The sequence below is a fragment of the Agelaius phoeniceus genome, chromosome Z (genome assembly GCF_051311805.1).
Source record: "Agelaius phoeniceus isolate bAgePho1 chromosome Z, bAgePho1.hap1, whole genome shotgun sequence".
In the NCBI taxonomy this organism is placed as follows: domain Eukaryota; kingdom Metazoa; phylum Chordata; class Aves; order Passeriformes; family Icteridae; genus Agelaius; species Agelaius phoeniceus.
The window spans coordinates 49,613,160-49,638,304 of NC_135303.1; the positions used below are offsets into that span (position 1 = coordinate 49,613,160).

Genomic DNA, 25,145 nt, shown 5'->3' on the forward strand with positions numbered 1-25,145 from the left:
CAATAGGCTGCATCTCTTCTTAGTAATATCATCTGCTAAGAGGAAAGGAAGACAACTGAGCAGCAGTCCCCTCTTCAGCATATTACTTCTGAAACTGTCCAGACAAGGAATAATCAACCCCCTCAATAGAAGAAACATTTATGAGTCAGCTGTTAAATCAACTTCACCAATGCAAACAGCTTAAAGGCACAAGGACTCCGCACACCAACCATGTATCAGCCATCTACCACTGTACCTAAAATTTAACTTGCAGACATAGTTTGGTTTGGCTGCTTCCCTGAAGGGTTATGAAGTTAAAACACACAAAGGAAGGGCCCAACAAACACAGCAGCCAGAGCATAAGGTGGGGGGGAAACAGGGAAGCATGGCCCAGGTGGAAGGAAATGGTCTGAACATTCAGAGTAGGAAGCTACCCATGTATTTTCAGAAGAAGCTGACATAATGCTCATTGCACTCAGAGGATTTATTTCTCCTCATGCCCTGCTTTTGGCCCTGTCTTTAACTTTTATCAGGTGTGGTACTGTTGGCCCTCTGCTGCTTCTCCACTACAAGCCAAACCTCCTGCTTTAGTGAGCTGAAAGTGCCACACAGAAGGGTGCAGCCAGCACCTCAGTCACCTCCAGAGAACTGGAGAACATAAGAAGGGTGGTGGTGAGAGTACACAACCAAGTGCTGGGGTGCAGAGCCGGGTGGCAGGGGGTGTGGTATTGCAGTAATGCACTGTGCTTCAGGAAGTCACACTTGAAATTCCTGCAGAGTAAGAAGAGAGGGTTTTCTGCAGAGAAAACAGACACAATCTGCTATCTGGCACTCATGCCAACAGCATAGCAACAGTTTTTTAAACGTCTTTTCCTTGTCACTTTTGAATTTTACCAATTTTAAACACTAAGTGTAACAGCAGCAAGGCTTGGGAGCCCAACCGCTAAACAAGGAAACTAGTAGAAAATAAAAATTTAAAATGTCAAGACAATTTTGGCAAAATCCTGGGAAAAGAGAAGAGAGAGTAATTAAAAATATAACACATAATTTGCTTTTCAAATTTTTAATTAGGTATAATAAATGTACACAAAAGGAAGCACTGGCATTTTTGTTCATTTTAAGTGTATGAAATGGTAGGGAAAATAGACACATGGCATGAGTGAGGTCAGAAGTATCAAGACTGGTTTGAAATATTTCAAAATGTCATGCTAACAGGATATTAAGGGAAGTTTTTAAAGCCATCATGAACAAGGCTTATTTAACATCAGAGCTAGAACCCACACCACATACAAGTTTGACACAGACTGAGAAAAGCAAATTTCCTCATGTCTTGTACATCCAGGAATTTCAGCTGTGAAGCCTGCATTAGGGTTAGCCATTTTCTCTCGTTTTCAATGAGTTTGTTGACTAAATAAATTTTTAGAAAGTGCAAACTGCTGCACTACTTTGTCATGCTAAATCTACTAGAAAGAGTCTTAATAAGGCTGAAGAAGAGGCAGCAGCATTTGAGATATTATAAACCAGTCTAGCACCAAGCAACTCCAAAGTCTAGTTCCCTATCTGCCCTTTGGTGGATGCCCTTTGGGGAGTGAAAAAAAGGAAATAAAACCACTGTATACTGCAAAGCCATAAAAGCCTGACTCCCTGGATGAAGAACAAACTTACTTAATTTCCTGAAGCTACACATGTTGACATGCGAGTTAATTTCAAAACCAAGGACAACACTCTACCAGTTACAGTGTTAATGGGAAGATGACCCTACAACATACTGGGACTGTATATTACCAGTGTCCTTTTGCAAGCAGTCACTGTAAACAGTCTTAATCATCCTGCCAACAGTAACATACATGTTCAGTTCAGCCCTGCACTTCAGGATTATTTTTAAGTGCCCTCAAAACAAAAGCTGCTTCTACAGGTCTTGTTAGCTATGCTAATGAATTCTTCTCATCGCCCTCAAAACACTCATGTGGTGAACAGTTACTCCAAAAGAAGAGGTTCATTTACATACCTCACCCAAAGGGATCCAGGAATTACTTTTTGCAGTTCTTCAAATGCATAGCAAACTGAAGTTGGAAGTTTTCCCAGACTGAAATGTGCATCTTAGCTATCTTTCTGCAGCGCTTGCACATGTTAGCTGACCTAATTCTGTTCTTTCTAAAATCAGTGAAAACTACCTACTGGGGATTACCAAAGCCAACATTAGAAGTCTTGACAAAGCACTAGGTGTACAACCACCTAAACTTCACTCTCACCCAGATTCAGTTCCCAGCCCCTGTAAGCATGAGACAGACATTGTAAAAAAAGTAAATTTCTATGTGTCTTCAATCTTGTATCTTTTCCTTCTGGAAGCAATTAATATTTTGTAAATTCATTGCATATTCTAATTCTGAGATACTTGCATCTTCAATATATTAAAAGTATATCAAACTGAAATGACAATGAAGAAAAAATATTATCTTATTTGTATGACTGCTTAATTACTGTTTTAGAATTCTGGAAAGTCTTACAGAATTAGAAAGAATTTCGTTTTTAAACTAAATTTCTTGGCCTACCAAAGTGAAAACTATGTTCGTGACTCTTAGGCAGGTACTTCTACAACTTCAAAATAGTCATTAGGCAGAATCACATAGCCTTTTCCTGCCAATATGTCTTTTTCTTTCTGAAACTGAACAATCTCTCTTAGTTTCTCAATTTGTCTTTCCTGACGCCGGCACCGCTGTTGCGCTGTCTTGAGCTTCTTCCGCAGTTTTTCAACCTGTTCCTCCAGCTGTTGAATTCTTTTCCGCTGATGGACTGTATCCTCGACAGTGTAGTTATGATCGCAAAAAACAGCAAGATTGCTGGGGGTCTGAAGAGGGGGCATCAATAATCCAATACTGGGATCTACAAATCTGGCATCTATTTGAGACAAATGAAAAGAAGGAGTTGATGGAGATTGTGGTAGTACTGGAGCTGCTGGTGGTGGTGGTGGTGGTGGAGGCGGTGGCGGCGGTGGCAGTGGAGGAGGTGGCAGTGGATCTTCTGGCTGCTCTGCAAATTCTTCAGACTAGAAAGAACACGACAAAAAATGTACATTTTCATGCTAAACATTGTTTGCAACACAACTCCCTTATTACAGCCCCAGAATAACCTAACAACCAGGATTTAAACAAATAAAATAAATTTCAAAGACACAATTTTCAAAACTGGCAAACATTTCTGGGCCTGCTCTGTCTGGCTTCTCAACTGGACATATTTTTAACCAGTTTCATTTTAAGGGCTCTTTGAAACTCAAGCTCTTATGTCTAAATAGGTTTTATGAATTACCTAAGAAGCAAGAACACAGACTACAGTTCCGTAAAACGGAGTTCAGATGACCTAGCAACTCATTGCTGCCATCCCATCCCCCTTTGTCCCTCCTCCTTTCTGCTGCATCATACCACTACATAATTGAACCTACCAGCTAATCTAATCAAAAACACATCAGAAGCAGACAATCTTCTGCTGAGGTAGAATGAGGGCTAACTACTGAGCAGGCTGACACAGCAGAGAGATAGACACAGTAAGACCAATCTTCTCAACAACTGGGAGGGATTCTTAACAGGTTTTGGGCTGCAGCTTAAGGGTTTGGTTAAAAGAGACATCATGAACCAAAATAAAGAGCTCTTCAACAGCAAAGCAGCCTTCTCATCCTTGGTATTTACTTTTTGCTCAAATATAATTGCTAAAATGACAGAAAGCTATTATATCTCCAACTATCACTGCATAAATTTTCTGTCCATTATTAAATGTCAAAGCAATGCAACAAAACGTACGACATACACCTGTCTTGATATGTGGAAAAAGTGAGAATCATACATTTATAGAATGGTTTAGGTTGGAAGGGACCCTAAAGATCGTCCAGTGTCAACACCCCTCTGCCATGGGCAGGGACACCTTTCACTAGACCACATTACCCATCTAACCCTTGAACACTTCTGGGGACAGGGCATTCACAGCTTCTCTGGGCAACCTGTTCCAGTGCCTCACCACCCTCACAGTGGAGAATTTTTACCTAATATCTAATCTAAACATGCCCTCCTGCAGCTTAAGGCCATACCCTCTTGGCCTGTCACTACCTGCCCTTATAAAAAGGTCCCTTTCCAGCCTTCTTGTAGGCCTGCCTCCTTTAGATTCTGGAAAGTTGCTGTGAAGTCTCCACACCACTTTCTCTTCTCCAGGCTGAACATCCCCAACTTTTTCAGCCTGTGTCTCTAAGACGGGTGCTCCATCCCGCTGGTCATCTTCCTGGCCTCCTCTGGACTCATTCCAGCAGTTCCATGTCCTCCCTGTGCTGGGACCCCAGAGCTGGATGCAGGGTTCCAGGTGGGCTCCCCCCAGAGCAGAGCAGAGGGGCAGAATCCCCTCCCTCCCCTGCTGCCCACGCTGCTTTGGATGCAGCCCAGGACACGCTTGGCTCTCTGGGCTGTGAGCTCACACTGCCAGGTCATGTTAAGAAACAGGACTACATAGCTGGCAGATGGAATGGACAGGGGAGAAGCACAGTTCTCCCTTTTGGCAGCAGCAAAATATCAATTGGCTCAACTCCACTGCAGAGTTTTTTTGCAGATAAAACTGCAGGTTTTATCACATTGGTCTTAATAGGTCCACTTGTACAGGTCAGGACAACACAGATTCATTTGAGTATAGGCAAGAGCAGAGAATCAGATTTTTTTTCCTCCCCAAAAGAACCCAGTATAATTCAGAAATGCTTCTATGCACATGTTGATTGAAAAAGCACTGTTGAAACCAAAGAGCTTGCATATTGCCTATTGAAAAGAAAGCTTAAAACATTCTCAGTAAAAGAGGCACTGAAAAAAAAATCTACCTACCCACCTATTGCCAACACTATTAGTACAAAGAAAAGCATAAGGACTGGGAAAACATTGGTTTTAAGAACAGCCATTGATTTTAAGAACAGCCAACAGTCCTCACCATCAAAATATCAAGCTCATCAGATCTGAAGGTCGTATCATAACTTCCCTGACTTAACATACAAGCAAGATAGATGTGTGGGTGTCTACCTGTCCCCTATACAAACTACAGCTTGGCAGACAGTAACTGAAAAGGCAGTTTGGTGATTGGTATTGAAGAAAAGATTGGCATTAAAGGGAAGTTTAATATGCATTCAAATATAACTGACCACATGAAAGTACAAAATCAGCCAACTACCAGTCTTATTTCTCATTTATAAAAAATTGCTGCTGTTAGCATACCTAATTCACATATGAATATTCTAAAGAGCTTGACCCTATCAGCTGTCACTATCAAATTTTTCTACTAAAAAAACCCTACAAGGCAAAGATAGAGCTAGCAAAAAGAAACTCATTCTTGCTAGAAACAACAGCAAAATCAGATCACTGCTGGACTGCTGAATTCACAGAGACTTCTATTTGAAGCTATAGAGCATATGCTGCCTCTATATACAAATTATTATTCTCACGACATATCACAGAGAACAGATCTTTGGTATCTCTGTGACATCATTAATGACTTCTAACTATTTCTTCTAGTCAACAAATACTTCTTCTAAGACATAAGAAAAAGTTACATAGTGTGAAAGATAAAAATCTGTATTTCAAAATCCACGTGGATTCAACTTCAAAACAACCACAATTATTCTTTGTCATTACATTGTTACTTGAAGATATGTGGCAGTTTATTCAAAAGTGCCATGGAACAAATAAAAATAGAACTGAATCCTTCAGAATTAAAAGGCACTCACTCTTCTGTGTTTTTGTAGATCCAGGTATGACAGCGAAATTGGGAACGTGGCTCACTACTAATCCTGCTGCACCAACAGTACTTTTGCAGACTACCCTATACACCCATTCAGCTTTCAGACTGTAAAAAAATTTGCAAGTATTTTACACACAACAAAGAAAATGTGTATTTCACAGATAAGCAAGGAAGTGTAATCAAACAAAAAACACAACCATATTTCCCTGTAACTTGTCTGTCTCCTTGTTTACATTCTGTTTATATTCTCTTCTGTGTTATTAGCCACTTTTCATTTTTCAAATGTTTAGCCTTTTTATTTCTGCAGCACTCCAATATTGTATATAAAGAGAAAAATTGAACAAGAAAAAGTCTGAGTTTTCTTCTGTGCACTTCATCCCATTTAAGTCTTTTGCTCCCCAGACCTACTCTAGCTACCACTGTCTCCTTTGCCATTTCTCTATGGCAGAGCAGTAAGAGATCAAATATTTTATATCCTTTAAAGGAGTTTAAAATCAATGTTTTTCATTCTTGTCTTGAAGTTATTACATCAAGAAGTAAGAACTCATAAATAACTTGCATCTCACAGTAAATTGTTCTAGTGGCACAGTGAAGGGAATACCTCACTCAGAAGACTCTATCATCAGAAGTCAGGGACCAGTATGGCTTTTGAAAACAATGTTAAGGAAAGACAAAGGTGCTCTCAGGACAGACAGATAGCAGGTACAGGTAAGGTTCTGCTGCTCATTTTAACTTTGCAAAGCCAAAGCGCAGAGCTCTCTTAAAGAGGCCAGTTAAGTTTCACAGTTAACATCCACTGTATTTTCAATGCTAGCAGTAGCCATCAGCCATGGGAAGAGAGTAAGTGCCATTTGCAAACACTAATGAAGGCTCTCTCAGACTCTGAATATGCAAGAATTGCTGTGGAACAGTTTAACCACAGGGTAATACCTTCTTACTTTGTTGCCATTCCATTTAATCAACACATGGATGCTGAATTAAATGGACACATGAGCAGGTGAAAGCCAATGCCTGCCTGTACAACACTTTGTGCTCCAAAGCCTCAGAGAGCCTCAGAGAAAAGAAGCACAGCTGTTGCAGGTATTTTCAGTCACCACAGTCCTCCTGGTCACCCCAGGGATACAGGCTCAGCATCCTGCTGGCCTTCATCCTTCCCAGCCTGCATCCTCTCCCTGCTCGCTGCCCTGCCACTCTGCAACCAGTGACATGCACGACACGTTCTAGCACCTGCAGCCATGGGTGCTTTGGGTTTACCTTTTCACCGGGTTCAGTGTAACAGAAAATTGTGGGCACAGCATTCTCTTTTAGGAGCTTGTTATTGCATTCCCTCTTAAAGCAATCGGGGGTAAAGTGTTCTGAGCAAATGCTGCTGTACTTCGTCGGCTTGAAGTTTTTCCTCTTAACAGCAGCTTCCCACTTCTTGCAAAGATCGGGTCTTGTAAGAGGGAACCTGCAAGCAAGAGGCACTTTCAGCTTTTCTGGAAAGCTTTATAACCGGAGCTAAAACCTTCCTGCCCTCCATCGGGGGGGGGTGGGGGGGGGGATGAGGTTTCAGCCGGCTCTCGCTCTGCAACAGGCGGCTCAGAGGGTCCCGTCCCTCGGCTTTCCCCAGGGAGACGCCGGGAGGGGCGGGCGAACAGACACGCCCGCCCGCCCGCCCGTCCGTCTGTTTGTTTGTCTGTCTGTCTGTCTGTCCGTCTGTCCGTCCGCACCCGCCCGCTCACGCGCTCCCTCCCCCGCGGCTCCCCGCGATCCTCGCGCGCGCGGTCCCGCGTTGGCCCCGCCCCCCGGCGCGACCCCGCCCCGGCGCCCGCGCGCGCTCACTTGTGGAAGGAGATGGGCTTCTCTTTGTCGTATCGGTTCCGGCAGCGGTAGGCGGAACAGGACTGCACCATCCCGCCCAACCCCACGCCCGCCGCAGCGTGGCCTTCGTGGGGACGGACGAGCCGGCGGGACGCTGCGAACTCACCGCCGGCCGCCCATGCTTCCCCCGCCTCCCGCAGCCCCCCCCCGCGCCCGTGGCCCTCCGGAGAGGGACGGAAACGGGACGCGCGGCCTCTCCCAACTCCAAGATGGCGGCGCCAGCTTCAACGGAACCTCTCGCGGTAGCGGCGCGCACCGCGCTCCGCCCATTGGGCGCGTCGGCGCGCAGGGTGGGGGCGGGGCCTTGTTCAGCAGGCTCGCCAATCCGGCCGCCTCCTTTCCCCTGCTCCGCCCCCTTTTCGGGCCCGTGCTCCGCCCACACCGCACCCACAGCTGGGCCCGTGCTCCGCCTACACCTCACCCACAGTGCTGCCACACCCCGCACCCACAGCTGGGCAGCGCCGCTCCCCTCCACACCCGGCACCCACAGCTGGGCAGCGCCGCCCACACCCCGCACCCACAGTGCTGCCCACACCCCGCACCCACACCTCCGCAGAGCCGCCCACACCCCCCACCCACAGCTGGGCAGCACCGCCCACGGCCCGCACCCACAGCTGGGCAACGCCTCCGACCCCGGGACCGTGGGCTGTGCCACGGTCCTTCCTTCACCAAGGGGAGCCTGTCAGGGCCTCCTCCGGCCGCGCCATGCCCGAAGTTCTGGCCGGGGATGGTTGTCCCAGCCGGCAGGCAGGGCTGCGGTCGGACGGACGAGTGTGCACAACGCGGCTGTCACAGGGACAGGAAGAAGCTGGCGCTGTGAGCCCCGCGGGAGGTTCAGGATTTTTCGGGGAGAAAAATAAAAAAATTAAAAATAAATGAGGAGCGGGGGAAAGGCAAAAGAAAACAACGGGAAGACCACATTGCCATAACACACAGTTGCATTAAGGACGTGTAAAACAACTCCGTGTCACTCACCTAAACGTAGTTTGCAGGTACATCAGCAAACAGTAGATAAATCTCTCAACAAATCGATTTTTTGTTACAAATAAGTTTATTTCGAGCAGTTTCGACATGTTCCCATTCTGTGGGCTCACTTTTGAACTCTGCATTTGATCAACAACTAAAACCGTCCTACATAAGTGACAGTTTTTGTATAGGAATGACAAAGTAACCCACCTTTAGGGTCACCCCAGTCAAGTGTAACATTATATCTAGAAATTCACTGACAATGACCCCAGACCCAAGTGAGCCTCCATGGCTTTTTCTCTGATCCCACAAAGATCATAATTTTCTCCTCAGCCTACTTTCCCCCTCTACACTTGCTTTGTGAAGGAAAGAAAAGAAGGTTTATTTGCCTTAGCTTGGAGGCTGTGGCTTCTCTTCCTAGACAGCTCTCTTTGCCCAGCTGATGGAAGGTACCAGTCACTGCCATTTGCTTGTCCAGGAATATGACAGAAAAGCCTGTACAGCAGCTTCAGCAATACTTCCACAAAGTGACTCGCATGAGCTGTTGTCAGTACTCAGTGTTGGCTGAGCACTGTTAGCTCTGCTCCCTCTCCTACTAGGTCAGCCAAGAGACAAGGAAAGCAAAATAAGCTCTTTCTAGCACTACCTTCCTACCAAGAAAAACATGCTTACTCCTCTCCTCTCCATGTGAATGCCTCTGTCCCTGCCCTTTGCCTGATGACTTTCTTCTCCCTCACATCCTCCTGCTGCCAGTTTTCTGGGCAGCAATTCTGCCACAGCCTCATGGACCAGAAAGGCTAGGCTGTCCCATGGCAAGATGAGCTAGGGGTGACCAGAGCCAAAGCCCAGGCTCATCAGCCTGGACAGAGTCCTGCAGCACAAGAGCCGGGCAGATACTAATGGACACACCCACACAAGGTGAGGTGATGAACCAGGTACAAGGTCCGCCCAGGTAATTCAGGCAGGAGCAGCAGGAGATGGTGCCAGTAACAGAACTGGAAACACAGGTCCAAGGTTCACCCAGGAGATGAAATGGAAGAAAGCGACACCTGTGACACAGCCAGGCAGGGACTGAAGGTGCTGGGCTGTGTTGAAAAGAAGCTCTTGCCCCATACGCGAGAGTTGGGGGCCCCAAAGCACTTGAGTCAAGATCATCGAGGCCTTAGTCAGTGCACCTAGACTCCAGTTCTCCTATGGACCTCAAGAGGGATTCTGAGTCAAAGTCCTGGACTTGATACCACTGTCCATCTCCTCCTCCACTGCTGGTTTTGGAATGAACCGAGGCACAGGGGGGCACAGCATGGCCATTTAGATTGTGATGCTAAGAGCAGAACTCAGCAACTTCACTAGACACTGTGAGAAGAGGCACGTGGTCTTGATATATAGGAAGGAAATGCCTGGGAGAAAGCATGAAAGTATGAGTAGATTGCAGAAGGTGACACCTAACTGAGGGGGTCCATCACAGATGAGGACATCTGGTGAATGTGTAGATGAGTCACTGAGACCATCAGTCACGAAGCTGATTTTAAAGACTTAAAGCAGAGCTTTCAGTAGCTCTGTCAGGATCACATAGGTATCCTGAAGCAAAAGGGATTTATAAAAGACTGTATAAGAAATTTCCTTGTTCCCTAAGAATTTCACAAACTTGGAGAAGGGCAGAGGCAATTGTCTTGACTAAAGATAACAAATAAATACAATCCCCAAACTGAAAAATTCACATTTTAGTAATTTTGAAAATGTTGGAAATATGTCTAGGATGTTTCAAATCCTTTTTCTTAACTCCCCCCCCCCGGAAAAAAAGGCCACATCAAATTCACGTCCATCTTCTGAGTGACTTTAAGTTCGATTAGTTGGCGTGTTTCCTGATGGCCAAACACTTCCCGTAAGACTTCCCAGCACCGCGTTGTTTAGAATCATTAGTCCTCGACACCTGCACTACCCTGTGCCCATCCATCACAGATTTGACGCACCAGCACCTGCCCCAGCAGCCGCCACGCGATGCTCTTGCTCGCTTTCCTCCTGAGGACTCCCGGTACCCGGGCCGGAGTGATGGCCCCGAGAAACCCCCCCCCGTTCCCGGACGAAGGCCCTAGCACTGCCTTCTTTCGCACATCGCACTCGCGGGGCGAGTTTCCGAGAGGGAGGAGCAGCGCGGGTTCCCCACGGACACCCCACCGGGAAGCCGTTCCGCGCAAGCCCGGCGGGCGGGGGAAGGAACGGGCGGGGGGGACCGGCGGCGGCGGCAGCCGGGAGGCGGCGACGGCGGGGCGGGCAGCGGGCCCGGGGCGTGGCGCGGGTCCGGCGGCGCCGGGAGGCGGCTCAGTCCCCGCTGCCAGCCGAGGGCGGCCGGCCCCGCGGAGCAGCCGCCCAGCCCGGCCCGCCCCGCGCCGGAGCCGCCGCCGGCCGGCGAGGGCGGCAGCATGAGCGGCGGGCGTAGCGGGCGATCCGCCGTGAAGATGGAGGCGCCGTTCTACCCCGAGGAAGGACTGGAGCTGTTGCCCGACTTCGTGCCGCTGCCGGGTTTCGGTACCACCGGCGGACCTGGAGCCGATGCGGCGGCGGGGCAGAAGCTGCTGCTGGGCGCCGGGAAGAAGCGGGACCTGCCGGCTGCCGCCCCCGCGCCGCTCCCGGGGCCCTTCGCCCTTCGCCCGCCTGCCGGCGCCCGCGGCAGCGCGGCTTCTCTGCGCTTGCTGCCGCCGCCCGCCGCCGCCGCCGCCCCGCCGCCCACCGCGGGCTCCGCGGAGACGGGGAGCAGCGGCGGGGCGGCGGCGGCCCGCGGCGGCCCGGAGGCCGCGCTGGGGTCGGCTGCGGAGCTGCCGCTGCTGAAGCTGCCACCGGCCGCCGACCTGGAGCAGCTGCTGATCCAAGGGGGCGCGGGGCTGGGCGCGGGCAGCCCGGGGCCGACGGCGCCCGGGGCGGGGAGCGGCGGGGCGGCGGCGGCGGGGCCGTTCCTCTACCGGCAGCCGGTGACGCAGGAACAGGAGGGTTTCGCCGACGGCTTCGTCAAGGCCCTGGCTGACCTGCACAAGCAGAACCAGCTCCTGACGGCGCCGCCGCCGCTCTCCGCGCCGGGACCCTGCTGCACCGCCCGCCCGGGGCCACCGGGAGCCCCCGCCGCTGCCGCCGCCGCCGCCGACCCTCCGGCCGTCTACACCAACTTGAGCGGCTTCAACCCCGCGGGGCCGCTGAGCCCCTCGGGCAGTGCCTACCCCTCCGCCCCGCCACCGCCGCCGGGCCTGGCCTTCGGGGCCGCGGGTCTGGGGAGCGGCCGGCTGCCGCCGGCGCGGTCCCTGGAGGAGCCGCAGACGGTGCCCGAGGTGCCGCCGTCGGCGGGCGGGGAGGGTGGCAACAGCGCGCCGACGCCGCCGTCGCTGTCGCCGCTGGACGCGGAGAGCCAGGAGCGGCTGAAGGCAGAGCGCAAGCGGCTGCGAAACCGCATCGCCGCCTCCAAGTGCCGCCGGCGGAAGCTGGAGCGCATCGCCCGGCTGGAGGAGAAGGTGAAGGCGCTCAAGGGGCAGAACGCCGAGCTGGCCGCCACCGCCAACCTCCTCCGCGCCCAGGTCACCCAGCTGCAGGGTCGCGTCCGCAGCCACCTCTCCTCTGGCTGCCACATCAACGCCGCCGGGCATCCTCCTCCTCCTCACGCCGCCGCCCAGCCGCGGGAGACTCCCCCCGAGGCGGCCGCCGCCGCGCCGGAGACAAGCGCCTGCTGAGGAGGGACACCCCGCCGGCCCCGGCCCCAAGCCCGCCCGGGGGCACCGCGGGGCCAAGGTGCGCGCCTGCTGCCGCCCTTCTGCTATTATTATTATTTTTATTATTAATTATTATTATTATTATTATTATTATTTATTTGCGCCTGGAAAAGGCGTTTTTTTGCGGGAGCCGGGTGTTGCTAAGCGTTTCCCGAGTTCTGTCCGTGTCGCATTCAGCAGCGAGGGTCTCCGTGGGTGGTTCTGGGGCAGGTGGTTGTTAATTTTTCAGTGAAGTACTTGAGGTCTGTAGAGATTTCCGAAAATAAGAAAATTACTGTTTACAGAAAGATTCAACTTTATTTTCATGGGGGATATAAAACGTGTGTTTCCTAATACACCTTACTGAACTGTATAGCAATGGATAAGCTTTTCAAACTTAAAAAAAAAATAGCCAGAATCGTACCTTTTGAAAATATGTGCGTGTATATATATATATTTAAAACATAATATGGCTATGTATATTTTCTTGGTATTGATAAAGAACCTTTTTTAAAATACCGTCTTTCTCTAGAGCTTTAATTTGCCATTGAGAGTTAAGACAGCTGTGTGGGTGCTCTTGCACTTACATGGCTTTGATTTTCAAATCGAACCCTGGAGGGAACTGATTTTTGTTGCAAATCTTAAAGCAGATTGAAATGTATTGCTGACTCAGTCATAGGAAAATAGTTTTCTAAACCTGTATGCTCCATATTTCTTGTGCCAGTGCAAACTTGGGGCATTGATAGTTATTTATTGAAACTTGAACACTTTTTGGACGTTGCCTAGACCTTATTTTTCTAGATAACACGTTAGTAGAGAAAATGGTTACTTTGGCAAAAAGAGCTTTACTTATTTTTTCCTTCACTGTGTACATTCCAGTAGTGCGTGCTCTTTCCATAGTGTAGTAACAATTCAGTGCTATACAGAAAAGGGCTCAGATTTGGGGTGGGTTAGCTGTAAAGGTGATAATTCCATTGTATTCTGTTTGAATAAATCACAGAAATATTATGGAGAACTAGATTTATTTTTCAGTAGAAATCTGTGTATCTTGCTTCTTGGTCTACTTTGCTCTAAAGAAACTTTCTGCAATACTCTAGAGACAGAGTCAATGCTAGAATGTGAAGTGTTTTTCTGGTTGGGAAGATTCGGTGTGATTTATTTCTTTGTCGAGAATTTACTAGTAGAAGAGTATAGCAAAGGAACTATTTCTTCTGATTAGACATAATCCTCAATAAGTTTTTGAAAGCTTTAGGTCCCTTGCTCGGTGCCACTGCCTTCCATGCTTCTGCTGCACCTGTGTTTTTTGAGCATAGCCGCTAGCGCAGCGCTGCCGAGCCCTGTGGCAATGGTGTGGTGGGAAGGGTCTGTTGGAGTGTGACGGTCACCTCGCCAGAAGCCCCTCTGTGCGGAGGCTGCGGGCCGGCCCTGCCGCTGGGGGAAGGCAGGGCTTCTCCTGAGCAGATCCAGCTGCAGTGTGGGGCCCTCTTCCCTCGTTGAAACTGTGCTAAACACTCTGCTTAAACTCAGAGGCAAATCTTTCATGGGGATATGTGTCTGTGCCAGCTGGTGAAAAGGGGTAATCATATGAGGAGCCAAGGGGGCATAGACATCTCTATGTGTACAGACCTGTTAAAGCCACTCAGGAGCTGGTAAACATCTCTTACCTCTTCTGAAGGCTACAGCTGAAATCCAGTAAGAATGGGATAGACTCACAGTTTTTCATGCTTTTATTGGGGATATGTGAGTGCTATCTGTTCAGAAAGTTGAGCTGCAGCAATCAAGTGTATGAGCTTTTCCTTTTAGTACAGTCGTTCCTGGCACATGCATGAAGTTATATGAGAATGCGTAGTTACGCTGTTACTGTAGCTGAGATGGCTCCGAGGATATTTCTTTTCTTAATGCATATGCAAATTAGGTAGAAGCCATATTAATCATTGTATAACTGTTTGATCATGTTACCAGAGCCTTTTTTTGGTGGTTGAAATGATTGCCTGTAACAGTACATTCTGCTGTTAGAATTACTAATGAGCAGATAAAAAAATATTTTGATCTTAACACAGGTTCAAAGACTTCTTAGGGGCATTCTGAACCATACTGCATACAATCTGTAGCACTGCCTGTTACATAATAACTGGGTGAAAAATGTTTTTTTTTTCTTTGGTAGTCATCCATCTGCAAAGATGCTGCAAGTCTGGAGAAACTGATAAAAAACTTCTTTTCCCCCTCACTTAAGACTTTTCCCTAGTGAGAAAGGTAAAGCTGCCTCGTAGATGTGAGATACTTTACTGCATATGTAATGAGGTGGGGATTTTTTAGGGAATCCTGGAAAAAATCGTAAGAGTTTTTGGGTGAGCACCTCTATTTTGGTCCTTGTCTTTCTAAATGAGTGTGAGTATAGAGCTAGGTAAAGATCTTGTGGTAGAACACAGGAAAACAATAAATGCAGCTGTGCAATATTTCTTTACTTACTTTGTAATTTCTGCTCATAATAAATTAGCAATATCCAAGCAACATGGGGGATCCATAAGACATGGGAAATCACTGCAGTTCCCCTTCCCAGACACTGGCAAGGCTCTAGTGGGCTATAATCTAGCAGGGTTATAATGAGCTCCCCCTTTCCAGTAAGGTAATGTTAAAGCTGAAAATCACCCCACATTACCTCACTTGAGTTTGAACTTTCTGCAAGAGCAATCTCACACCCAGCATCTCAAAGACCTCATGTGGTAACTTCTGTGATAGCCTGCTTTCTGTTCTAGCTGACATCTGTTCAGTGGTAGAAGTGGTGACAGGCCATCTCTCATACCCTGATGACTGATGAGAGATTACTAGTGAGGCTGGCAGCTCCAGCTCTCTGCCAGAGGCTACTGTTCTGGTAGTGGAGTTGTCCAAAAGAAACGTGCTTTCTGTAAAGTGATCAGTTACCTTCATAAATGCCTTTTTTATCTGGCATTTAGGCTGAGAAACAGGATCTAACAGTGACATGACCAAAATTTGAGAATTGTGTTGGGGTGGTTGGATTTTTTTTCCTGCTTGGACTGGTTCTGCTAGAGGTTGCTGCATTTTTTGCAGATATTTGAGTGGAAACCCAAAGCACCTAACACTTTAAACAGATATAAAAAGACTCAGGAGTACTTACCTGCTGCAGCTGTCAGACTTGATTGTTCCTGTCTTCTAAAACGTCTCAATACTCTGGCTTTTAGCCCTGCAGTGTTCCTAAACTTTTAAATATGGCTTCTCTATTTTGTCTGCCTTTTTTTCTTCAGTTTGTTGTTAAACATATGTGTCTTTTAGGTTTTTTGATTTTCTGCCAAAAACTTTGGTCACTGTGAGACATTAAAAGATAGATACTGGGTAAAAAAATTTCAGACTGTTTATATGATTTGCATTCATGTAGCTCCTTTTCAGTAACTCCAAGTAAGTTGGCTGTGTGTTACTGTAAGGGAAAAAAAAAGAAAGAAAACTACCAAAACCCCTCAAAAACAAAACCCAAAAAAAGCAAACAAAAAAAATTAAATCCCAAAATAAAAGTTATGTTCACTGTTAGCTCAGTGCTTTTTAGCATTTTTCTTCGTTCTTCAAAACTACCAAAACTACCATGCTTTATTATACTTGTGCACGCTATTTTCTAGTCCTTGCAAAGACTCATGCTGCCTGACTTGATTTGCAGGCTACCCTCATGTCCTTCCAATCTGGTTTTCAGTCCAGATGTGAACCCATGACAAACATCCCTCTTTGTTTCTTCGCCCCACGTGTAATCTGCTCTGGAGACTAAATAGTCTCTTCCTTTGTCTGTTTTGGTTGCTGGGTGCTTGCTCCTGTGCATATTGTTTTTTGCCCAGCAATTTTTGAATGTGCTTGAACCAGTATCTTTGTTTAGATGTGAAGTGCCTTCTTATTTAGGTGCTACAGCAAAAGGGTTTGATTCATATATGGATTTGATTTATTTGACTTGTTATCAGATCTTTTCTGTCTTGGGAAGTAGGAGGGGGAATGTTTTCAGTAAGAGAAGACTTGTTCACTCCTTCCTTGGGCAGAGAGTGGAGCCCCCATCAGATCTGGCCCTGCTTGGTGTGAGTGCAAGAAAGCCACTCTGATAACACTGACTCAAATGATGCCATTGCTATGAAAGTTAATTGGTTTGGTCTCCAATGTAGTGAAGTCTGTTGGAATCACAAGGTCTCCAGACAGGTCCAAGTAGCTGGTGAGTTGTTCTTAAAACTTAATGTGATTCCAGGTTGAGCCCATTTGGTGTGCTTAGAGAGCCTTTCCAAAAGCAAATATTTTGCATACTTTGAGAATCATAGGTGTCTGGACATAAGTCCTTATGATGGTGAGGAGCGATTTTGGTGGTGATGGTCATGTTTTCTGTTATAAGACTTTGATGGTCTTCCAAAAGGTAAATATCTCAACATATCTGGACTCTTGACTGTATGTCAGTAGTCACTACTGACTGTCATGCTCTATTTGAGATCAAGGGTGGCTCTATGACAGTTCTCTGTCATCTTGGTTTGTATATGTATCTTTACAGAAGAAAGAGTCATGAGGCATCCTTCATTCCTTTAAATATCTGATTGACTCTCTGTCTCACCTTTGACAAAGGACTGACCTCCCCAGGTTAAGCCCTGAGGCATTCTGCAGCTGTTAAAGTGGAAATTGATTTGGCAACTAATTTTTAATCAGTTATATAAGTAATTGATGGTTCCCAAAATACTGAATAGTATTGTTTGATAATGTCTGAAGTACAGGTGCATGCCAGGTCTGAATTACTAGTTGTGCTGAAAATAACATCTTGGCTGCCATAACTGGAGTCTTAACTGTTTGAATCTAGCAGCTTCTTAGAGAAAATTTTTCTATATCTGAGATTAATATGCAAGAGGAAAAAACCCATCTGCTTGTAACATAGGTCATTCTTTGATGCATTTTATGTGTCCTGCTTCTGGAGTGCAAGTTAAAAAAGGAAAAGCAATGAGTAACATTTTCATTTATTCATATGTGCAGCTGTAACTGCTACTGGATAATTTTGCTCTTTTCTTACTTGATTCTCCAAGTTTCTATGTTTAGCAAGTAGACAAATTGGAGTATGACATATCTGTGTACATATTTGATTTTTACAAAATCACTTCCATTTTTCCAGTTTTTTGTTTGAAGTTTTACTGTAAGAATGAGTGTTGAAGAGTTCTTATCCTGTTTTGATGCTTGTTGGTCACTTCTTTTGATCAGTAGTGACTGCTGTAGTGACTCTGTAGTCACTGCTCATCTTCCAGCAGAGGTGGACAGTAAAGTCTGTCAGGGATTCACCTCTTTCAGTATTTGGCAAGACCTGTATCAGCAGAAAAAATCTTGGACAGAAAGCTTTCACAGTGCATAGTAATCCTGCAAATGTTAATTCATCCTTCTCACACCACAATCACTTGCATCAGGGTTTAGTGTATCTGATGAAGAATGATAAATGTTCTTGTTACAAAGGGCAGAATCTGAAGTTTGTAAGAGCCTTGTTAATCTTGCCGCACATGGTGCAACTTTACTATGAAGATGTTGAATTAAATCTGAATATATGGAGACTCAGGCCTTTATGGTAAATTATGGGGGACAAGAGGTTTTAGTAATTCATGATTACTCCTCTCCAGTGTTTCAGAGATCTGTCTCTTTTTATCCTATGAAGTGTCTTGCAGCTGTTTGTGCTGTGAAACTTCTCTCTTCGTAACGACTCAGTAGCTTGGAGGCGGGACAGAAGCAACTTCTCCATGAACTGGTCATGTGTGACAAGCTAAATGTAGGTTTCTGAGAAACGCTGCAACAGTGAGTGCACAGTGGAGAACTGCTGCTGGTTGTGTGTTGCTAAGAGTCTAGAAATGTATTCACATAAATCATAACGAGACTAGCTTCCCAAGGTACCATCCTGTTGCCTTGCTTCGGGCATTGATCCTTGCTGTTTGCCTTAGTCTGGGAGCACTTTTTCCTAAGCTATTGCATACCTGAAGGCTTACTTTCTGCATCACCATAGTCACAAACTGGATCTCTGCTTGGATGTTGAAACAGTTGGCTTCAAATGGGTCAGTAAGAATGCCTTGCTCTAGTTGTCTTTGAAGGGTCCCACTGGGGAAACAGTGGTGGGGAGGAAGGAAACCAATGTAGGATCTGTATCTTCACACCAGTGTTGTGTATTGGAATGCAACTTTCGGTTGAGTAGTCTTGACAAAAGTATGTTACTGATGTAAAAACTCTGAATCTTGATCTTGTGTCTGCAGGGGACATGAGTTCTTGTGCTGGAGTCCTGCTTGTGCGGTATCCTCTCAAGTCAGTGAGGACTAACTGAAGAAACAGCAAATACAGCCTTTATGAACTAATTCTTCTGAAGCACAGATACCTGGAAAAGCATGTCAAGGTGTTGTATGTAGACACCAGCATGCATAGAGAAGGGGATGGCCAAAGGAAGGAACTGGGATTTCCTTAGCTGCAACAGTACACAGTGGGGTTTTTCATATGCTTTTGTTGTGTTCAGATTCTTCCAGAAGAAGACTAAGCTGCATTTCTCTGTGGGATCACAAGGTGATTTTTTAGATTTCCAGTCAAATTTGTAGGACTGTCAAGCTTTGCAATGCTAAATTAACACAAAAAGAGAACTTACTTTAACTTACTTTGAAGTCACATTTAGCCTTAATGTTATCTGAAATGCTGCAGTTCATGTGTAGTCGTTTACTACAAGGTTAAATGGTGATTATCATAAATAATGTTTTAAAGTAGTCACCCTAAATAATGGCTTACGTGATGTTTGTTTTTTTGTCTCTGTCCATAGCATAGCTAGCTGTAAATTGAGCTTTGCTTTCAATTTCTAGTACTAGTAACAAACAGGGTCTGCAATAGTTTGAGGAGTAAATGTTCTGGTTAAATGTTCTGTCTAAAGAATGACCATTTCTGTAGGAATGCTTTGAAGTGATGGTTGAGTTTGAAGCTTTGCTGGCATGGAGATAATAGATATGACCAGTTCACTGTGCACTAATACACTGCTAGATTCTGATATTTAGCACACTGCTGATAAAATTTACTACTACTGTTACTTATTGGTTAAGAACCAAGTGTGGGTGGAATTGTAAGTCACCTAAACAGGGTCCATGCAGCCTTGGAGAGCTGTCTTGCTGGAGATCAGTAACAGACTCCCATCCCATACAAAGGGGAAGAAAAAAATCATTGGTCGCAGTCTCTGTTTTGGTTTTGCAAGTTCAATTACTTTTTTAGATTGAGTCCTGTTTTACTATCTCAAAATTTATTTGAATAAATTTGAAAACCTTTCTAATAACTACCTTGAAGCATGTCTTGCAACTGTTCAATTTCAATCAGTGGTTGTCCAATTGCGGTATTACTTCTGTCATAGATGAAGAAAGGTGAAGCTGTTAAGAGTCAGGCTTCTGACTGCATCCCCGTTCTTAAACAATGGTCTGAAGAGGTGTAAAATCATGATCAATAGCTTGAACTCTTAGGAGTTGTTTGATACCATTTTCCTGTCCTCTTCAGAGAGCTTCCCACTGCCCCAAGGGATGTGTCCCTCCTGCCTCATGTGGAAAATTGACCTTTAAGAACTAACTGTTTTAAAATAACTAACTAACTAACTGACTAACTGAAGTCTTCTGGTACATGCTGAGTAATTTGAAAGATAACATACTGAACTTGACAATCTTTCCCACACCTCTGTTTCATAAATCTTCAGATTTTCTTGTAAAGCAGGACACAAGCAATGGAGTAGTGTCAAATAAAGTTAGTGTGCTGTTCCAGAGAATGTATTTTGGATAGTCTCCTTCTTTTTCCCTAGTAACAGCTATGGAAAGAGAGCAGTAGAAGATACTGATATATAACTTGCTGTTCTTCCCAAGTAGAGACAGAGTTTGAATTCTTGGATTTTTCCCACTTTTACCATTCTGTCTTTTAACTTCCTTCATGGGAGGGTGGCAGAAATAGTGAGGAAGTACTATTAGGGAGTTTAATGTTCTTGTTATATCTAATGTCACCTAAGTTATGGCCGTAAGTAGCTAGGACACCTATTTATGGTCTGCAAGATGACACCTTCAGAATAGGGATTCCTAAAATGCTGCCAAAGTGTTTTTATCAATCCAAACCATTTTGTGACAGTTACTAAAATGGTATTATAAATCATTGTGATTTTTGACAGTCTTTGTGTGCATCCTATAAGTGAAATCACCACACAAACTGGTATGTCCACATGTTATGATACCAGTTTCCCAGCAGGCCAGTAGTGTCTAATGAAGTTTACTTCTTTATTCCTTTCCCCACTTGTAGTAGTTAGAGATGACGGTCGAAGTTATCAGCACCAGGAAGGGGGAAAAAAAAAATGGAATCCAAGGGAAAAATAACACTTATCTCTGAAACAGTATTTAATGATAGTATGTGTTTTATGTTTAAGTAGCAGATAATTAGGACTGCTCTTCAGAATGCTTTTAAACTTACTTTGTTTTGTTATTACTGCATAAGTGTCTTCTAAATGTCTCTTCTTTAGAAACTGTGCCCCTGCCTGTTTGGCCTAATGACTAGTGATTTCACACTTACCCTTATTTATTTAAAGCCATGGCAACCACCATACTGAAATGTCATCAAATAAAGCCCAGGTCTGCATGCTGACTGGTGATGCAAAGGTCTGCTCTCTAATAAAATGCAGCCCATGAAGGACGAGCTCCAAAAGGCAGCTACGCCCTGTCTTCAAGCATTTGGTCTAATTTCAAGGCTTTGCAATGTGGTGTTGCTCAATGTGCAGCAAAACAAGTTCTTGCGAGCCCCTTGAGCATTCCTCCACGTGTAACAGATTAAATATTCAGGATTTGTTAACTCTCCCACATGCCCCCCCAAGAAAAAAAAAACAAACCAAACCAAAACCAACAGAATCAAACCCAAACCCTGAAACAAAAGGTCCAACGCAAGTATATATTGGAGAATTGTTTTGCTTTGTTGCAAAGTGCTGTTAATTACAGAGACGCTTAGTGAAGTTCTGACATGTGAGCCATCAATCTAAACACTCCCAACAGTGATTTTGCTTTGGTTGTGCTTTGCTACTTTGTACAGGACAAAGGGAAGGGAGCAAGTGTTGCAATATAGTATTGTGCAATTCCTGACTTTTAAATAGAAAATGATAGGCAAGTCTGCATAGTCTTGCACACCAAAATTTAGCCACTGATTTTTGCCACTCCCACTCTTCCTAATCAGGAATACTGGCTTCTTAAGGTTAAAAAGAGAGAAGGGGGAGAAGGGTAGAGAGATTAAAGAGGTGGCAGTACCAGGAGTATCTTGCTGTGAAGGGCCTTGAGCCTGCATGGCCTTAAAATTCAATCTGTAAGGTTACCTCTAGTTTATGATATCTGAAGGTAATTCTTAGACTCCCAGTGCAGCATCTTACCAGGAAAGGCAGCTGGGTCTGTATTGCTGAATAAGTCTTTTGGTGAAGTAGCTCTTCAGCTTTCTGTGTTTTTCCATCTGTGAAGTTGTAGCACAATCTTCCAGGGCAGTTTCTCTTTCCTGTAGTGTCTCATCTAAAGTTGGCTTGTTTTTCGTGCAGTTTCTGCCTACACTGAAAAATCTTTCTGAGGTTTGGGGAACCACACATGTGCCCTCACTGTGTGGTATTTGTGATGGCTGATCTTGTATGACTTAAAAGAGATCCCCTTAGAAAGGAGTAGCTCCAGTTAGGTGCAGGCTGAGAAAGATTAAATTAATCATTCTTCACGAAGTATCTCTTTCTGTCAGTTCAACAGAGGAACTAACTCCCGTCAGATAAAGGAGAGGTCTTGGGCAATAGGACCCAGCTTTGAAAATCCTTGGTGGTTTCTGGTTCTTGCTGAGCTTCTGTGATGCAGAAAACACTTAATGATCTGCATTACTATAATCACAATACCTTGCAATGTCATGGGCTGGGCTGCTGGTAGTATTACTGGGATTCATGCAACATGCTGATTAGCAGAATAAGGGATTTCCTGTAAAAGGCAAGAATCCCCCCCTGCTGTGTCACCACCAGCATTTCCAAGCTCTCTTTCTGTTCAAAAGAGGTGTGAGCAAACTGCTGCTTACTACAGTTCTTCAGTCCAAGCTGGTTCTTCATAGGCCTTCAGGCATGGCACTGAAACTTTCTCCTTCAGGGTAGCTCTTCAAAATCAAAGGTGGAAGCAGAGCAGTTCAAACTGAGCTTTGCTCTTCCAGCAGCTTACATGCAACTAGTTGGTGGGTGGGTGTCTGTCTACATCCTTTCTTGTGTTTTTTTAGAAGTTGGGTTTATGTGTACCGTCTTATTCTGCCTTACTAAATTAGCTGGCACAGAGGAAGCCTCTGAGAAACCCTTTAAAAATCCCTGCTTTTGGTAGAATTTTATAAAATTGCAGCATGTGAATAGATTCAAAAACCCCAATGAAAGAAAAAATCCCAATGAAACAAAACAAAACAAAAACAGAAATGAAAAACAAAAAAACCCACACAAAAGCAACCTAAAACAGACAATAAAACAAATAGCTCTGGATATAATGGTCCTGATTGATTTTGCGAAGTCTTCAAACAGGTATGCTGACAAGGGCATTGCACACAGATGGAGATAATAGTGAAACAAAATTGAATAGTGACTCATTTGCTGGATTTGGTCAGGAGAGATTTTAAAGGACACTTCTGAGACCTTTTTTCTGATGCGGTGATTTTTTAAAATGTAAACAAGCTACAGGGCTTAACAACTGAGGATTATGTCCATTGTAATTTTTTACATTACTTTTACTAACTGTATTATATTCAAAATACTTATTTCTGAGATAAAGTGGACAATACTAGTGGGCATCTTGCACTTGATTAAATGTAAAACATTTTCTTAATTTAGTGATGTGTTTAGGAGAATACTGTAACTTTCTGAATATACAACAATGATAACTGTGTTTACAATAATTTTAAAATTCCTACTGTTCAGTGGTAGCCAACTTGTTTGAGAATTGAAAGTAAGGCATACTGCAATTGGCAATCTTGGAAAAATTAACTCAATGCTGCTACCACTAAATACTGTGGGATGGATACCGTGGGTTTAAATGGCAGCAGGATTGTATTCCAAGCCTCTGTCTTAAGTACTTAATGACTAAAAGGCGACTTGCCTTGTGCTCATTTATGTATCCCTGTGTGTAGTACATCAGTTAGAAATCTGTTAATGATTGATTTGTAACATTAGAACCTTTATGGAGATCACAGTGGGGTTTTTGTTTGTTTTGTTTGTGAGCAGACACTTAGACATTTTGGAATGTATAACATTGATCCTTGTGCTGGAATTGTTTACATGCAAAAATGTATTTATGATTTTTTGCAAACTGCAATGTGCAATTTTGTACATGTGTTTTAAACTACAGAGTTTATAAGGAAGATATTGTATGTACAGTACTTGGACATGAGTATTATTTCTTTGATATAAATATCTAGAGGAAAATTAAAATTGCTTTATATTCATATTTTTGGCTGTGTTTTTTATTATTTCAGCGAGAAATTTAAAAGTCAAGTTAAAGCATAGTGATTTGGGCTTTTTAAAAAGTACTTTTAAATTTTGCTTGATACACTGCTGCCTTTGACTGTGTCATACTGAAATGCAAGGAGAGATTAATTTCTTCTTGTAAAAATGTTGCTCTTTGGGATAACTTCCCTATATATGTGTGTGTGTGTGTATATATTCCCTATATATATGAGTGCAGTTGCAACACATAAATTAAGCTTTTATAAAAGCAAAAGAGGAGAAGAAACAGTCCAGCTCTGATGATATCAGATTTCAGCCCTTGCTAAGAAAAGCTGACTGGAGTCATCAGCACTGTGGGATGGGTCTCCAGTTACCCATGTCTTGACTTGTGTGGTTCAACAGAACAAGTGACAGTAAAACGTTTTGCAAATGTAACTGTTCTGAACCACATCTGGAGTAAATCTGGAGTAAATCTGTTGAAATGAGGAGTTTCTTTTTCTTTCCTATGATCAATGTTCTTGTGCACATTGATACACCTTGACATATTCCTGAAGGAGAGCTACTCGGTAAACATCCGCAAAGGCTGAAAACACTTCTGAAGTCCCAGCTGAAAGCTCCATGCTTCCCGGGCTAGGAAGGCAGCCCTGCCTTCCGGATACATCCTTTGGAGCGAGTGACGCTGGGCGGAGTGAGTGCCAAGCCCCACCAAGAATGCTCCGAGGATGCCAAACCGAAGTGGGAGCTGAGAAGCGCAGCAGTGCCGGTGGCTCCGGCTGTGCCAGCTCGCATGCTGGCACACAGCTGGACCGCGTCTTGTCTCTGGAGTGCGTGGGTTCCAGGTCTGGCACTGAAGGGATAGTAGAGGGAATGTTTTTTTCTGGTTTAAGATACGAATGCTAGGATTTCAGAGGCCTGACCAAGCTGGGGGAGGGGAGGGGAAGGAAGCTGTAAGCACACTGTCGTTGGAGCTGTTGTGTGTTGGCACTTAGGTTTATGACCACATAATCAATTTGGTGTAGGATTACTGTGACATCTAAATGTGAACTGTGCCTCATTCAGTGCTCTGGGAGTTGTTTAATGCTTTTTAATCTCCATGTTGTGCACAGCTTCAGGCTGTGTTTCACACAGGCTAGTTAGGCCATTCCTTGCAGATTTCCACTAAAGACAGATTTCTTCATGGAAAGAAAGCACTGTAGCACTGTTGCAATAATCTCCATGCTTTCCAAATTAATTGCAGTGGGGAAGTAGAACAACAAAATGGTGCCTGCCTTTAATGATTTGATAGATGTTTGAGGGTACTGTTAATTTTTTTATGTCAATTTGAACTGAAGAGCATAGGAAAAGTGTTTTGAATATGTGGTATACAAGTCTACTTGATCTCT

General features: G+C 44.9%; 3 protein-coding genes across 8 annotated transcripts in view; 1 reads left to right on the top strand and 2 right to left on the bottom strand.

Annotated features, from left to right (window-relative positions):
- Positions 1-2,126, bottom strand: part of CHRNB3 (cholinergic receptor nicotinic beta 3 subunit) — a 28,341-nt gene extending 26,215 nt beyond the window's left edge. For all 6 annotated transcript variants that reach the window (XM_077171119.1, XM_077171120.1, XM_077171123.1 and 3 more), the window contains exon 1: positions 1,988-2,126. The gene's annotated coding sequence lies outside the window, so the exon portion shown is untranslated. The remainder of the gene's footprint in view (positions 1-1,987) is intronic.
- On the bottom strand, positions 1,027-7,803 carry THAP1 (THAP domain containing 1). The gene is made up of 3 exons (XM_054651649.2): positions 7,561-7,803; positions 6,991-7,186; positions 1,027-3,025 (listed from the first exon to the last, which is right to left on the bottom strand). Exons 1-3 carry the CDS (start codon positions 7,629-7,631, stop codon positions 2,558-2,560), a joined length of 735 nt encoding a protein of 244 aa, XP_054507624.1. The 5' UTR covers positions 7,632-7,803; the 3' UTR covers positions 1,027-2,557.
- Positions 7,804-10,771: 2,968 nt separating this feature from the next.
- On the top strand, positions 10,772-23,764 carry LOC129133155 (transcription factor Jun-like). Its single transcript, XM_077171869.1, has 2 exons — positions 10,772-12,336; positions 18,545-23,764. The coding sequence occupies exon 1, from the start codon at positions 10,986-10,988 to the stop codon at positions 12,276-12,278; it is 1,293 nt and encodes a 430-aa protein (XP_077027984.1). The 5' UTR covers positions 10,772-10,985; the 3' UTR covers positions 12,279-12,336; positions 18,545-23,764.
- The last annotated feature ends 1,381 nt before the right edge of the window (positions 23,765-25,145 follow it).

What these genes read in the sequence shown, in the direction of transcription:
- THAP1 (XM_054651649.2), bottom strand. Translation starts at nt 7,631, where the DNA reads ATGGTGCAGTCCTGTTCCGCCTACCGCTGCCGGAACCGATACGACAAA. An exon ending in AAGCCCATCTCCTTCCACAA is followed by an intron (nt 7,187 to 7,560) that starts GTGAGCGCGCGC and finishes TCTTGCTTGCAG; the next exon opens with GTTCCCTCTTACAAGACCCG. An exon ending in ACACTGAACCCGGTGAAAAG is followed by an intron (nt 3,026 to 6,990) that starts GTAAACCCAAAG and finishes TGTTCTTTCTAG; the next exon opens with TCTGAAGAATTTGCAGAGCA.
- LOC129133155 (XM_077171869.1), top strand. Translation starts at nt 10,986, where the DNA reads ATGAGCGGCGGGCGTAGCGGGCGATCCGCCGTGAAGATGGAGGCGCCG.